This window comes from Scyliorhinus canicula, chromosome 18, assembly GCF_902713615.1.
Source record: "Scyliorhinus canicula chromosome 18, sScyCan1.1, whole genome shotgun sequence".
Lineage (NCBI taxonomy): Eukaryota > Metazoa > Chordata > Chondrichthyes > Carcharhiniformes > Scyliorhinidae > Scyliorhinus > Scyliorhinus canicula.
This window is the reverse complement of record NC_052163.1, coordinates 71,991,277-72,006,413: the sequence shown is the minus strand read 5'-3', so window position 1 is coordinate 72,006,413 and position 15,137 is coordinate 71,991,277. Positions and strand designations below refer to the sequence as shown.

General features: G+C 54.0%; 1 protein-coding gene across 1 annotated transcript in view; it reads left to right on the top strand.

Moving 5' to 3' along the window:
- The first annotated feature begins 7,328 nt into the window (after positions 1 to 7,328).
- Positions 7,329 to 15,137, top strand: part of LOC119953461 (E3 ubiquitin-protein ligase Arkadia-like) — a 119,988-nt gene continuing 112,179 nt past the window's right edge. Inside the window, exons 1-3 of the mRNA XM_038777766.1 lie at positions 7,329 to 7,675; positions 14,283 to 14,412; positions 14,728 to 14,852. Coding sequence (XP_038633694.1) covers positions 7,480 to 7,675; positions 14,283 to 14,412; positions 14,728 to 14,852 — 451 coding nt within the window. The 5' untranslated portion in view covers positions 7,329 to 7,479. The remainder of the gene's footprint in view (positions 7,676 to 14,282; positions 14,413 to 14,727; positions 14,853 to 15,137) is intronic.

The window sequence follows — 15,137 nt, the reverse complement described above, 5'->3', positions numbered from 1 at the left end:
CGCGACATCGTCGGGGGCAAAGTCCCCCCCTCCCACGCTTCATTAAGTGTCCGCACCAGCAAGGGGCCCACTAGGTCCACAAACGACACCGGGAACCCATCCGGCCCCGGCGCCTTCCCTGACTGCATCTGCCCGATCCCCTTAACTAGCTCCTCCAGCTCAATCGGCGCCCCCAACCCCTCCACCTGCTCCTCCTGCACCTTCGGGAAAGAAAGCCCGTCGAGGAACCTCTCCATTCCCCTCCTCTCCACCGTTGGCTCCGACCAATACAGTTCCCCATAAAAGTCCTTGAAAACCTCATTCACCTCTACCTCCTTCCGCACCACATTCCCACTCTTGTCTCTCACTCCAGCAATTTCCTTAGCCGCATCCCGCTTGCGGAGCTGATGAGCCAGCATCCTACTCGCCTTTTCACCATGTTCGTGCACTGCCCCTTGTGCCTTCCTCCACTGTGCCTCTGCCTTTCTAGTGGTCAGCAAGTCAAATTTAGCCTGTAGGCTGCGCCTCTCCCCCAACAGTCCCTCCTCTGGTGCCTCTGCGTACTTCCTGTCTACCTCCAGCATCTTTCCCACCAGTCTATCCCTCTCACTCTTCTCGCTCCTCTCCCTGTGTGCCCGGATGGATATCAGCTCCCCACGAATCACTGCCTTCAGGGCTTCCCAGACCATCCCCACCTGGACCTCCCCCGTATCATTCACCTCGAGGTACCCCTCAATACTTGCCTGGACCCTCCTACACACCACCTCCTCCGCCAACAACCCCACATCCAACCGCCACAACGGGCGCTGGTCCCGCACCTCCCCCATCTCCAACTCTATCCAATGCGGAGCGTGGTCGGAGATTGCAATAGCCGAATATTCGGCCTCCTCCACTCTTGGAATCAGTCCCCTACTCACCACGAAGAAGTCTATCCGAGAATAGACACTATGTATGTGGGAGAAGAAAGAGTACTCCCGTGCCCTAGGCCTCACAAACCTCCATGGATCCACCTCTCCCATCTGGTCCATAAACCCTCTCAGTACCTTGGCCTCCGCCGGCCTCCTACCCGTCCTAGAGCTGGACCGATCCAGTGAAGGATCCAACACTGTATTGAAGTCCTTCTCTCCTCTCTCTTCTCTCTCTCTCTCTCTCTCCACCCCCCCCCCCCCCCCCAAATAATCAGACCTCCCGCCTCTAGATCCGGGACCCATCCCAGCATACGCCGCATGAAGCCCGCATCGTCCCAATTTGGGGCATACACACTAGCAAGTACCACCTTCACTCCTTGTAGCCTGCCCCTAACCATAACATACCACCCCCCTTATCCGCCACCACCTCAGATGCCTCAAACGACACATTTTTCCCCACCAGAATCGCCACTCCCCGGTTCTTCACATCCAACCCAGAGTGGTAAACCTGCCCCACCCATCCCTTCCTCAGACGGACCTGGTCCGCCACCTTCAGGTGGGTCTCCTGAAGCATTGCCACATCTGCCTTTAGCCCCCTCAGATGAGCAAGTACCCTTGACCGCTTCACCGGCCCATTCAATCCTCTCGCATTCCAGTCGTCTCCCCCCCCCCCCCCCCCCCATTGACCAGCCATAGCCCGTCGACTGCCCGCCCCAGGCCAGCACCCCCCGCCCGACCCAGTCCCCACAGCGACAACACCTCACCTCTGTCCCCCCGGCCCCCACCAGCTCCTTCCTGACCCGGTATTCCCCCCCCCCCCCCCCCCCCCGGTCATCGTCTCCACCCCCCAGCCCCGTAACGCGGGAAACCCGAGGAAAGCCCGCGTTTTCGCACTGCTCCACCACACCCTTCTGACGCAGCTCCCAAATACCAGCCCCACTCCATACCCCCAACCCGATATAGAATACAACAAAACCCCCAACCCACCCCGCAAGATACAAAACGCAAGATACAAAACTCAAACAATGCCCCACAACAAAAAACAGAACAACACCCCAATAAATAACCATATCAAAATTACAAAAGTACTGAAAAAGAGAACACAGCAACAGCAGAAACCAGCAATAAAGTATTACAACCGACCCCGCAACTCCCAACCCCTAGTTCGAGTCCAGTTTCTCCGTCCGCACGAAGGCCCACGTCTCTTCCAGGGAATCAAAATAATAATGCCGGTCCAAATAAGTTACCCACAGGCGCGCAGGCTGCAACATTCCGAACTTTATCTTCTTCTTGTAGAGCACCTCTTTCGTCCGATTAAACCCGGACCGCCGCTTAGCCACCTCCGCACTCCAATCCTGGTAGATCCGTACTACCCCATTCTCCCAGTTGCTGCTCTTCACCTTCTTGGCCCAGCGCAGCACACACTCCCGATCACTGAACCGGTGGAACGTCACCAGCACCGCACGCGGGGGTTCATTCTCCTTAGGCCTCCTGGCCAGTACCCTGTGGGCTCCCTCCAGCTCCAGGGGCAGATGGAAAGATCCGGCCCCCACTAGCGAGTTCAGCATCGTAGCCACGTAGGTTGTCAGATCCGACCCCTCCAGCCCCTCTGCAAGGCCCAAGATCCTCAGATTTTTCCACCTCATGTGGTGATCAAGCTCCTCGAAGTGGTCCTGCCACTTCTTGTGGAGTGCCTCGTGCCCCTCCACCTTACGAGGACCACGGCCTCCTCCTCTCGTTTAGTGGTCTGCGTCTGCAACGCCTTGATGGCAGCACCCTGGGTCGTCTGAATCTCCGAGAGCCTTTTGTTCGTTTCCTGCAGAGAGCTCAGTACCTCAGCCTTGAAATCTGCAAAACAGCGCAGGAGAGCAGCTTGCTGCTCCTGGGCCCACTGGTGCTCCGCCGGCCGCCATCTTGGATTCCTTCCCCCGTTTTTTCTAGGGAGTTGCTGCCGTTTTTTTCCCCCTTTCCACTCCGAGTTCGTGTCATGAAATGCGGAGAAAGTCGATTAGCACACCTTCTCCCACTGGGAGACGTCGAAAAAATTCCGTTTTGGGCTCTCTAAAAAGAGCCGAAAAGTCAGTTTGAAGCGGGAGCTCCCAAATGTGCGGTTTCCTACGTCATCCCCGCCACTGGAAGTCCCCTGTTTATAGTCTTGATTGTGCTCGAGGTACTTAATTAAACACTGCCCTTCAGCTGTGTATCTCAACAATATAATTCATTTACTGTAATGATGCACAGCATCATTTATTAGAATCACAAAAGGCATTTATTTGTTAATAAGAAATCCTGGTAAATCTTCTGCGTCACATTCCTCCTATACACAATATTCTAACTGTGGCCTAACCAATGTTTTATACAGCTTCCAGCATAATCTCTCTGCCTCTGCTAGTAATGATGTGGAGATGCCGGCGTTGGACTGGGGTGAGCACAGTAAGAAGTCTTACAGCACCAAGCTAAAGTCCAACATGTTCGTTTCAAACACTAGCTTTCGGAACACTGCTCCTTCCTCAGGTGAATGAAGAGGCATGAAGACCTCTTCATGCACCCGAGGAAGGAGCAGTGCTCCAAAAGCTAGTGTTTGAAACGAACATGTTGGACTTTAACCTGGTGTTGTAAGACTTCTTACTCTGCTAGTAAAGGCAAGATATCACATGATTTTTTTAAACCACTGTGTCCACCTGCTCTGCTACCTGCGGCGACCGGTGCACATGCACACCAAGATCTCTCTGACGGTCGCTGTTTCTCAGGGTCCTGCTGTTTATCATGAATTCCCTTGCCTTGTTAGTCCTGCCCAAGTACATCAACTTATACTTAGCTGGTTTGAATTGCATTTGCCACTGATCAGCTCATCTGACCAACCTGTATATATCTTGTAATCAAAGGCTATCCTGCTCACTATTTACCACCGCACCAATTTTTGCACCACCCTCCTACATTCATATCTAAATCATTTATATAAATCATAAACAGCAAGTTCCTTGGGTGTTGTGGAACCAAGCAGGAAATGGGATATTTTAGTTCCGGTAATGTGGCAATTAATTATCTCATCATCAAGGATCCTCCAGCCAAGAATAATCATTGCAGGATAGAATTTCAGTCACTTTGAGGGTCAGAAACCTGGGGCGGGATTCTCCGACCCCAAGCAGGGTCGGAGAATCGGCCGGCAGCGGCGTTATTCCCGCTCCCGCAGGGTTTTAAATCTCTGACTGGCCAAAAAACCGGCGCTGTGCAAATCCCGCCGGCAGCCTCTGAAAACAGCTGGTGCCGGCGGGATGTCATTATATTTTTAGTTTCCACAAATCTCCGGCCCGGATGGGCCGAAGTCCCGCCGACGTGGCCACGGGTCACGTCGGCGAAAATCACAGTTGCTTTAAAAACGTCGTCAACCATTGATGATGGTTGACGCCGTTCAGTGTCGGGGGGGGGTGGGTTGCGGCATCGGGGGGGGGGGGGGGGGGTGGGTGGGGTTGCGGCATCGGGGGGGGGTTGCGGCATCGGGGGGGGGTTGCGGCATCGGGAGGGGGTTGCGGCATCGGGGGGGGGGTTGCGGCACGGGTGGGGGGTTGCGGCATCGGGGGGTGGTGGGTTGCGGCATCGGGGGGGGGGATTGGGGGCAGCGGCGTGCAGAGGGGGGGGGGAACGGATGCCCGGGCCAACGCACCGTCGCCCCCCCCCTCTGTACGCCGCTGCCCCCTACCCCAACCACCCCCCCATAACCACCCCTACCCCCCTCCCCAGCCACCCCTAACCCCCCTCCCCACCACCCCTCCCCCCTCCCCACCACCCCTACCCCCCTCCCCACCACTCCTACCCCTACCCCCCTCCCCACCACTCCTACCCCCCCTCCCCACCACCCCTACCCCCCTCCCTACTCCCCTCCCACCACCACCCCTACCCCCCCCTCCCCACCACCCCTACCCCCCCTCCCCACCACCCCCCCCCCCCTCCCCACCACCCCTTCCCCCCCCCCCCACCACCCCTACCCCCCTCCCCACCACCCCTACCACCCCTCCCCACCACCCCTACCCCCCTCCCCACCACCCCTACCCCCCTCCCCACCACCCCTACCCCCCCTCCCCACCACCCTACCCCCCTCCCCACCACTCCTACCCTATCCCCCTCCTCACCACTCCTACCCTACCCCCCTCCCCACCACTCCTACCCTACCCCCCTCCCCACCACCCTACCCCCCTCCCCACCACCCCTACCCCCCTCCGCACCACCCCTACCCCCCTCCCCACCACCCCTACCCCCCTCCCCACCACCCCTACCCCCCTCCCCACCACCCCTACCCCCCTCCCCACCACCCCATCCCCCCTCCCCGCCCCCCCATCCCCCCTCCAACGCCGCCCCCCCATCCCCCCTCCAACGCCGCCCCCCCATCCCCCCTCCAACGCCGCCCCCCCATCCCCCCTCCAACGCCGCCCCCCCATCCCCCCTCCAACGCCGCCCCCCCATCTCTCGCAACGCCGCAACCCCCCACCCTCAACGCCGCAACCCCCCACCCTCAACGCCGCAACCCCCCCTCATCACCGGGTCTCTCCCCCCCCCCTCCCCCTCAACGCCGGTACCCACACCCCCCCCCCTCTCTCCTCCTCCCCCCCCTTCCTTCCTCCTCTCCCCTTCCTTCCTCCTCCCCCCCCCCTTCCTTCCTCCGTTAGTGGGGGGGGGGTGCGGCGTTGGAGTGGGGTAGGGGTGGTGAAGGGGGTAGGGGTGGTGAGGGGAGGGGGTAGCGGCGTACAGAGAGGGGGGGGCGACGGTGCGTTGGCCCCGGGCATCCGTCGCCCCCCCTCTCTGCACGCCGCTGCCCCCAACCCCCCCCCCCCCCAATGCCGGGTTGCTCTTCTCCTCCCCCTCCCCCCCAATGCCGGGTCGCTCTTCTCCCCCCCCACCCCACTGGGTCTCTCCCTCCCCACCACACAAACGCCGGGACTCGCCACTTCCGCAGCTGGAGAAACTGACGCCTATCGCGTCAGTCCGCTGCTGGCCCTTCCGGGAACGGAGATTGCCAGCTTAAAAGAAGGCCCGGATGCCGGAGTCATGCACACCGCTTTTTCCCACCGGAAATGGGCGTCACGTCGGTCCGCGGAGAATTTCGCCCCTGGTTCTGAAGCTATGCCTTACCTTTCTAATTACCTTTTTTAAAATTTATGAAGATAGTTAGCTAATGTGGTCTATTCTGGTAAAATAGATGAAGTAAGATGGCAGAGAAGCATATTTAAGGAGATATTTCATGACTCTCAATAACGTTTTACTCAAATGATTGTTTGGTGACACAGAAGTTGAAAAGAGACAAGATGATTTTGCCCAAAGATATATTCCATTGAGAAAGAAAGACCACAAGAAGCATGATCCATCTATGTCTAAGGAAGGAGGTTAAGGACAATGTCAAGTTTAAAGAAATGCTTACCAGTATTGTCAAGATTAGTGGCAGGCCAGAAGATTGGCAACGTTTTTAAGCAAGTAAAGGATAACTTGGAAAATAGCAGGAAAATAGGTTACAAGAGTAAACTACCAATAAATATGAAAATGGAAAGTGAGAGTTTCTACAAGTTTATGAAAAGGAAACAAATAGATGAGGCAAATATTGGTTTCTTAGAGGATGAGATTGAGGAATTAATGATGGGAAGCGAGGAAATGGGAGTGACTTTGAACCAGCATTTTGTATCTATCTTCGTGGTGGAATGCATTGAACGCATCTCGATAAATTTTTATTTTAAATTTTAAAAAATAATCATTATTGCCACAAGTAGGCTTACTGAAAAGCCCTGGCGTCTGTTCGGGTACACTGAGGGAGAATTCATAATGTCCAATTCACCTAACAGCACGTCTTTCAGGACTTGTGGAAGGAAACCAGAGCACCCGGAGGAAACCCACGGAGAATGTGCAGACTCCGCACAGACAGTGATCCAAGCCGGGAATAGAACCTGGAATCCTGGAGCTGTGAAGCAACAATGCTTCTGTGCAATAGAAGTAGTTCAGAGGCAAAAGGGAAATCTACAATCATCGAATCCCGACAGTGCAGAAGGCCATTCAGCCCATCAAGTCTGCACCAATCCACTCCACCCTAAACCTGTAACCCAGTAACCGAACCTACACCTCCCTGGAAACGAGGTGACAATTTAGCTTGACCAGTCCACATAACCTGCACACCTTTGGACGGTGGGAGGAAACCCACGCATCCATGGGGAGAACGTGCAAACTCCAGTCACCTGAGACCAGAATTTAACCCAGGTCCCTGGCACTGTGAGACAGCAGTGCTAACCACTGTGCCACCCTGCTGCCTGTGTAAGTAATGGAACAGTAGATTGAACTCCTGAGTTTAACTTATAAATTCGCAATGTTCCTGGGCTCAATGATTTATTTTTTAGCCTGATTTCTGGGAGTTTGAGTCTTGTTGAGATGGCTGTGTGATGATTTGACCTTTGTCCCCAGGTCCCCAGATGTCAACCCCTCGGCGAGAGATGTGGAGCAGCAACAATGCACCAGGGCTGGACTTGCCTCATCCTCCAGGAGCCGCGTGGCGAAGACCATCCAGTCCAACTCCAACGTGAAGTGGGTGAACTCATCTTCTCGAAAGCTGCCTCGGATGAAGAAGTGCCAGCGGACCCAGAAACAGAAGGAGCAGATCCAGCGGGTGCGCAAAGCGAGGGAGGCTGTGATTCGCAGGAAGTGTGCTCCACAGTGGATCGGCAGCTCCAGTGAGGGGGGGTCCAGCAGTAACTCGGAGCTTGATGAGGTCATCACCTGTGACAACGGCCAGGCCAACCATCAGGATCATTTGGGTGCATTACCTTTACCTATCTTTAGTCAAATACAAAGTTCAACAACTTAATCATAGAGGGAGTTAGAGAGGGGAGGTGGCAGAGAACTCACAGGAAAAGGATAGGGCAGGATATAGTTACCAGGGCTGCATCTTTCACTTACCACACTGATTCCAAGGTAATTTAAGTTTAAACCAACCCCTGTGCAAAGGAATGTCACTCAACCATCGCTATCTGATAATTTTATTAAAACTCCCCTTCCTTTTTCTTGGCCGCACTGGAAGCAGTTGCAGTATCTCAAATCTCACCACCTATCTATAGCTTCCCTTTCCTGACATTCTCTAGTGAATTTGCATCACCTGGGCCCAATTGGCTTTATTGTCCTTTCAATATGGACTGGTCAGATTACACACAATCCCCTCCCTGAGTCTCGGGTTAGCACACAGTCCCCTCCCTGAGTCTCGGGTTAGCACACAGTCCCCTCCCTGAGCCTCGGGTTAGCACACAGTCCCTTCCCTGACACCCTATTAGCGCACAGTCCCCCTCACTGCGTCTCCATTCGCGTACAGCCCCCTCACTGCGTCTCCAGTACCGCACCGCCCCCTCACTGCGTCTCCATTAACGCACCGTCCCCTCACTGCGTCTCCATTAACGCACCGCCCCCTCTCTGCGTCTCCATTAACGCACCGCCCCCTCACTGCGTCTCCAGTACCGCACCGCCCCCTCACTGCGTCTCCAGTACCGCACCGCCCCCTCACTGCGTCTCCATTAACGCACCGCCCCCTCACTGCGTCTCCATTAACGCACCGCCCCCTCACTGCGTCTCCAGTACCGCACCGCCCCCTCACTGCGTCTCCATTAACGCACCGTCCCCTCACTGCGTCTCCATTAACGCACCGCCCCCTCACTGCGTCTCCAGTACCGCACCGCCCCCTCACTGCGTCTCCAGTACCGCACCGCCCCCTCACTGCGTCTCCAGTACCGCACCGCCCCCTCACTGCGTCTCCAGTAACGCACCGCCCCCTCACTGCGTCTCCAGTACCGCACCGCCCCCTCACTGCGTCTCCAGTACCGCACCGCCCCCTCACTGCGTCTCCAGTACCGCACCGCCCCCTCACTGCGTCTCTATTAACGCACCGCCCCCTCACTGCGTCTCCATTAACGCACCGCCCCCTCACTGCGTCTCCATTAACGCACCGCCCCCTCACTGCGTCTCCAGTACCGCACCGCCCCCTCACTGCGTCTCCATTAACGCACCGTCCCCTCACTGCGTCTCCATTAACGCACCGTCCCCTCACTGCGTCTCCATTAACGCACCGCCCCCTCACTGCGTCTCCAGTACCGCACCGCCCCCTCACTGCGTCTCCAGTACCGCACCGCCCCCTCACTGCGTCTCCAGTACCGCACCGCCCCCTCAATGCGTCTCCAGTACCGCACCGCCCCCTCACTGCGTCTCCAGTACCGCACCGCCCCCTCACTGCGTCTCCAGTACCGCACCGCCCCCTCACTGCGTCTCCAGTAACGCACCGCCCCCCTCACTGCGTCTCCAGTACCGCACCGCCCCCTCACTGCGTCTCCAGTACCGCACCGCCCCCTCACTGCGTCTCCATTAACGCACCGCCCCCTCACTGCGTCTCCATTAACGCACCGCCCCCTCACTGCGTCTCCAGTACCGCACCGCCCCCTCACTGCGTCTCCAGTACCGCACCGCCCCCTCACTGCGTCTCCATTAACGCACCGTCCCCTCACTGCGTCTCCATTAACGCACCGCCCCCTCACTGCGTCTCCAGTACCGCACCGCCCCCTCACTGCGTCTCCAGTACCGCACCGCCCCCTCACTGCGTCTCCAGTACCGCACCGCCCCCTCACTGCGTCTCCAGTACCGCACCGCCCCCTCACTGCGTCTCCAGTACCGCACCGTCCCCTCACTGCGTCTCCAGTACCGCACCGCCCCCTCACTGCGTCTCCAGTACCGCACCGCCCCCTCACTGCGTCTCCATTAACGCACCGCCCCCTCACTGCGTCTCCATTAACGCACCGTCCCCTCACTGCGTCTCCAGTACCGTACCGCCCCCTCACTGCGTCTCCAGTACCGCACCGCCCCCTCACTGCGTCTCCATTAACGCACCGCCCCCTCACTGCGTCTCCATTAACGCACCGCCCCCTCACTGCGTCTCCATTAACGCACCGCCCCCTCACTGCGTCTCCAGTACCGCACCGCCCCCTCACTGCGTCTCCAGTACCGCACCGCCCCCTCACTGCGTCTCCATTAACGCACCGCCCCCTCACTGCGTCTCCATTAACGCACCGCCCCCTCACTGCGTCTCCATTAACGCACCGTCCCCTCACTGCGTCTCCATTAGCGCACCGCCCACTCACTGCGTCTCCATTAACGCACCGCCCCCTCACTGCGTCTCCATTAACGCACCGCCCCCTCACTGCGTCTCCATTAACGCACCGCCCCCTCACTGCGTCTCCATTAACGCACCGCCCCCTCACTGCGTCTCCATTAACGCACCGCCCCCTCACTGCGTCTCCATTAACGCACCGCCCCCTCACTGCGTCTCCATTAACGCACCGCCCCCTCACTGCGTCTCCATTAACGCACCGCCCCCTCACTGCGTCTCCATTAACGCACCGCCCCCTCACTGCGTCTCCATTAACGCACCGCCCCCTCACTGCGTCTCCATTAACGCACCGCCCCCTCACTGCGTCTCCATTAACGCACCGCCCCCTCACTGCGTCTCCATTAACGCACCGCCCCCTCACTGCGTCTCCATTAACGCACCGCCCCCTCACTGCGTCTCCATTAACGCACCGCCCCCTCACTGCGTCTCCATTAACGCACCGCCCCCTCACTGCGTCTCCATTAACGCACCGCCCCCTCACTGCGTCTCCATTAACGCACCGCCCCCTCTCTGCGTCTCCATTAACGCACCGCCCCCTCACTGCGTCTCCAGTACCGCACCGCCCCCTCACTGCGTCTCCAGTACCGCACCGCCCCCTCACTGCGTCTCCATTAACGCACCGCCCCCTCACTGCGTCTCCATTAACGCACCGCCCCCTCACTGCGTCTCCATTAACGCACCGCCCCCTCACTGCGTCTCCAGTACCGCACCGCCCCCTCACTGCGTCTCCATTAACGCACCGTCCCCTCACTGCGTCTCCATTAACGCACCGCCCCCTCACTGCGTCTCCATTAACGCACCGCCCCTTCACTGCGTCTCCATTAACGCACCGCCCCTTCACTGCGTCTCCATTAACGCACCGCCCCCTCACTGCGTCTCCATTAACGCACCGCCCCCTCACTGCGTCTCCATTAACGCACCGCCCCCTCACTGCGTCTCCATTAACGCACCGCCCCCTCACTGCGTCTCCATTAACGCACCGTCGCCTCACTGAGATTCCATTAGCACTCAGTCCCATCATTTTGTTTTTACTGTAATTTTTTTTTAGAGTACCCAATTCATTTTTTCCAATTAAGGGCCAATTTAGCGTGGCCAATTGACCTACCCTGCACATCTTTGGGTTGTGGGGGCGAAACCCACGCAAACACAGGGAGAATGTGCAAACTCCACACGGACACGTTTGGATGAATACATTTCTAATTTCAGTCCTAAATGGCAGACCACAAATTTCAGTGTTCCAGTTTCCCGAGTCAGCAAAACGTTTTCCTACATTCGGTTAAGTTTCATTTCCGCTCCTTTATCGCACAGTCCTCTCACTGAGACCCCATTAGCGCACAGACCCCTTACTGAATTTGATGTTTTAATTAGATTCCGTGTCTTAAACTCTAGGGAATGTAGGCTTGTTCTGCTCAACCTCTCCTCACAGGAGAATCCATTCATCCCAGGAACCAACTTAATGTACCTTTGCTGCACTCATAACGACATGAGAACAGGAGCCAGAGTGGACCATACAATATTCAATACAATCATGGCAGATCGTTGGTACAGTTCCACTTTCCTGCCCGCTATTATACCCTTGATTCCTGAAAGACCCAAAACATCTGTTTACCTCAGTCTTAAATTTATTCAATGATGAGCATCCACAATCCTCTGGGGTAGAGGAAGTTTTGATGAACCTTTATGCAACACTGGTTCAGCATCAACTAGATTATTGTGTCCAGTTCTGGGCACCACACTTTAGGAAGGGTGTGAGGCTTTAAAAAGGGCACAGAAGAGAGGAGAGGTTTCAGTTAGAAGGATAGATTGGAAAAGCTTTTGTTAAGTGAAGCGAAGATCAAAAGGAAATTTGATAGAGGTTTTCAAAGTCATGAGGGACCTAGACACCGAAGTTTAGGAGATCCAGAGGGCAAAAAAGAAAATCAATGGTGACATGAGGGAAATCTTTTTCATACAGTGAGTGGTTTATGATCTGGAATGGACAGCCTGAAAGCATGAAGCAATCAGATTCAGCTTTCAAAAGGGAATTGGAAGGCACCTGAGGAAAGAATTTCTGGGCTAGGGGCAAAGTCTCGAGGAGTGGGACTGGTTCTGATTGTAACAGGCAGGTTGTGTAGTGTCTCATGAAGGAAAGGGGAACAGGCACTGGTGGAGTAAAGGTTCTGGCACTGATTAATAAATACAATTATTACAAGAAAGCAACATTGTGGAAACCCAGTGTTAGCAAAGTAATTAATTAGAAATGTTCATCTGCATAGATTATAGCCAATTTTAAGCTGCCAGCAATGAGCGCAGCTGAGCTGTCCGAGTTGCTGAACTGTTCTGTTTATGACTTCAACGGTTAAAAAAACAAAGGATTTCCAAATTACTTAAACAAAAAAAATGTTCTCACCCCTTCTTCCTGGAGAAAGCCCTTATGCGGTTGAATGTGTCCATTTTGCAGAACTGAAGCATTTTAAGCTCTGTCCAAATGGAATTTGTTCGTTCTTTGTTACTTAGTTCAGCTGCTTGAATGCAAGATGTCCCATGTAGTGTAGATGTTCAGTGGGCTTCATTCAGCATGATTGAACTCACTAGATGTCCACTGAAATGACTTGTGATTCATTTGTCACTGGGAAATAAACCTCAAACTCTTTTACCATCAGTAAATGGAAAAAGCCCCTTAAACTAACTGGCTAGGGAATCATGACTTCATGGACTGGTCTGTATGTCTACATAAAAATCTGATAGCTACCTAAGACTTCTTCAATGTTAGGCAGCCCCATTCTTCAACCTAGAAAAACTTCCAGCAATACCTCTCTCTAACATGCAGCATTGTCATTCCAGTCTCTCGGGTGTACTTGGAGCACCAAGTACGATAGTATGGATTGTATCAAAAATTTTGATGAAGGGAAACATCATTTGATGCTCAATCCCCTTTGGTGGCTCTTGTGAAGTTAATTTTTTGAGTGGAATGTTTGTGATGAGCTGAGAAGGGAGGTTCTGGCTAGTGATGAGAATATGGAACTTGTTACCCCAAGTAACCGTTGAGATGACTTGTTTAGATCCATTCAAGGGGAAACTTGTTAAACACGAGGGAGATAGAATTTGAGTGGTACAACACGGAAGGAGGCCATTCAGCTCATTGAGTCTGCGCTGACTCTTTCAAAGAGCAACCCAGTTACACCCGCTGTGCGTGTCAACTTTCTTTCTTCAAATCCCCATCTTCTCAATCCAATTCCCTTGATGTGGGGATGCCGGCGTTGGACTGGGGTGAGCACAGTAAGAAGTCTTACAACACCCGGTTAAAGTCCAACAGGTTTGTTTCAAACTTTTGGAGCTTTCGGAACACTGCTCCTTCCCAGAGATGAAGAGATCCTCCGATGAAGAGATTCACCTGAGGAAGGAGCAGTGCTCCAATTCCCTTGAGCTACGATTGAATCTATATCGGGTAGCACATTCCAGATCCTAACCACTCGCTGTGTAAAAAGTGTTTTCCTCATGTTGCCTCTGGTTCCTTTGTCGGTCACCTTAAATCTGTGCCTTTGGTCATCTGTCTTTTAGCCACTTGAAGGTTTCTCCTGATTTACTCTAAACCCTTCCATGATTTTGAACCCATCTATCAAATTCTCTCTTGGCCTCTCTGGTAATGGAGAATGACCTTGGCTTCTCCAGGCTCTGTACAACTGTTTTAATAAACCTCTCCTGTACCCTCTCCTAAGCCTTCATATCTTTCCTAAAGAGTGGGTGCCCAGAATTCCAAACAATGCTCCAGCTGGTGCTGAACTTATGTTTTATAGGAATAGCAGGATATGCTGATGGGTTGAATGATGTTTAATTGGAGCATGAATACGGCCTTGATTCTGTTGGGCTGCAAAAACCTTGTAATTACTTCGATTATATGATCAGCATTGTATAATTGTGATTTCCCAGAGATGTACAGACTAAGGTGGATACAGTTATGGAGGGCAGTGTCGAAATTCAAAATGATCAGGAGATTGTAGATCTTTGAAGCAATTATTTTGTTGAACGATGGCAAAGTGCTGTGATTTCTTTCACTATGGGTAGGACGAGTACATAGGCCCCGAGTCTGCCTCAGCCAGAACACAGATTGAATTCCGTAATGTCGGCATTAATATGATCCATAAGCTAGCCATCGAGCCAACTGGGGTAACTGACCACTTAAGTTGTAGTTAACCTTTGGAAATAATCAAAATGTGTGAAATCATCTTCTCTCGCCGCAGACCCAATGGATGAAGATGACGTTTTAGTCGTTGAGCCACTGACCAGCTCCGCTTTGCCAGTTAGTGAGGAAGTGAACATCACATCTAGTGACAGCGAGGTGGAGATCATCAATGTTGTAGATGATGAAAGGTAAGGGAGTGTAGTCCAAATCCCTCCTTGCTTAGTATACTGCGGGTTAAATGCAAGCGATGCCTCCCACCAGTTGTTTGAGAGTGGGATTAGGCACAGGGCTCCGTTGTGGCAGTATTTGGGATAAAGTTCAGTTATCAGCAAGGTGCACTCCTGTGTCGCATTGTATATTGGTTGTATGTTGGAGATAGTATCACACTTTGTTTTGGTTTCAACATGTGATTCATTCTCAATGTGATTCTATGAGATGTGCAAGAAGAACTGCAAGATTCTCCTTCCTGTATCATTGCTCTATTTCTCCTTGTATCCATGCAGACCCTCGGTGTCGGGAACATGGATTGGCCACACGGTGAAGAAACCAGCAAGTTCCAGGCTCCAGGCTCCACCTGGGCACCAAACCACCTCTGCAGAGGTTGTAGATCTGACACTCGATGATAATGGTAAAGATTTCACTCTTTTGTTTATCACTCGCACACACTTGTCACTCTGCTGCCTCAACCACATACTCACTTAGACAGCCTACTTTAAACATTTTTGCAGCTCAGACTGCCCACACGTGCTGTTAATTAAACTAGAATCCAATGAGGAGCCAATGTTGCCATCAGCTAAAGTTTGGTAAAGTGCCCCACATCTCGTGGCAGCTGCTCCAGAAGATGGCTCCATACTGATGTATTTGTTTGATCCCAATGAGCTGGTTATAGAGTCATTCATTTTGTATTGTAGCC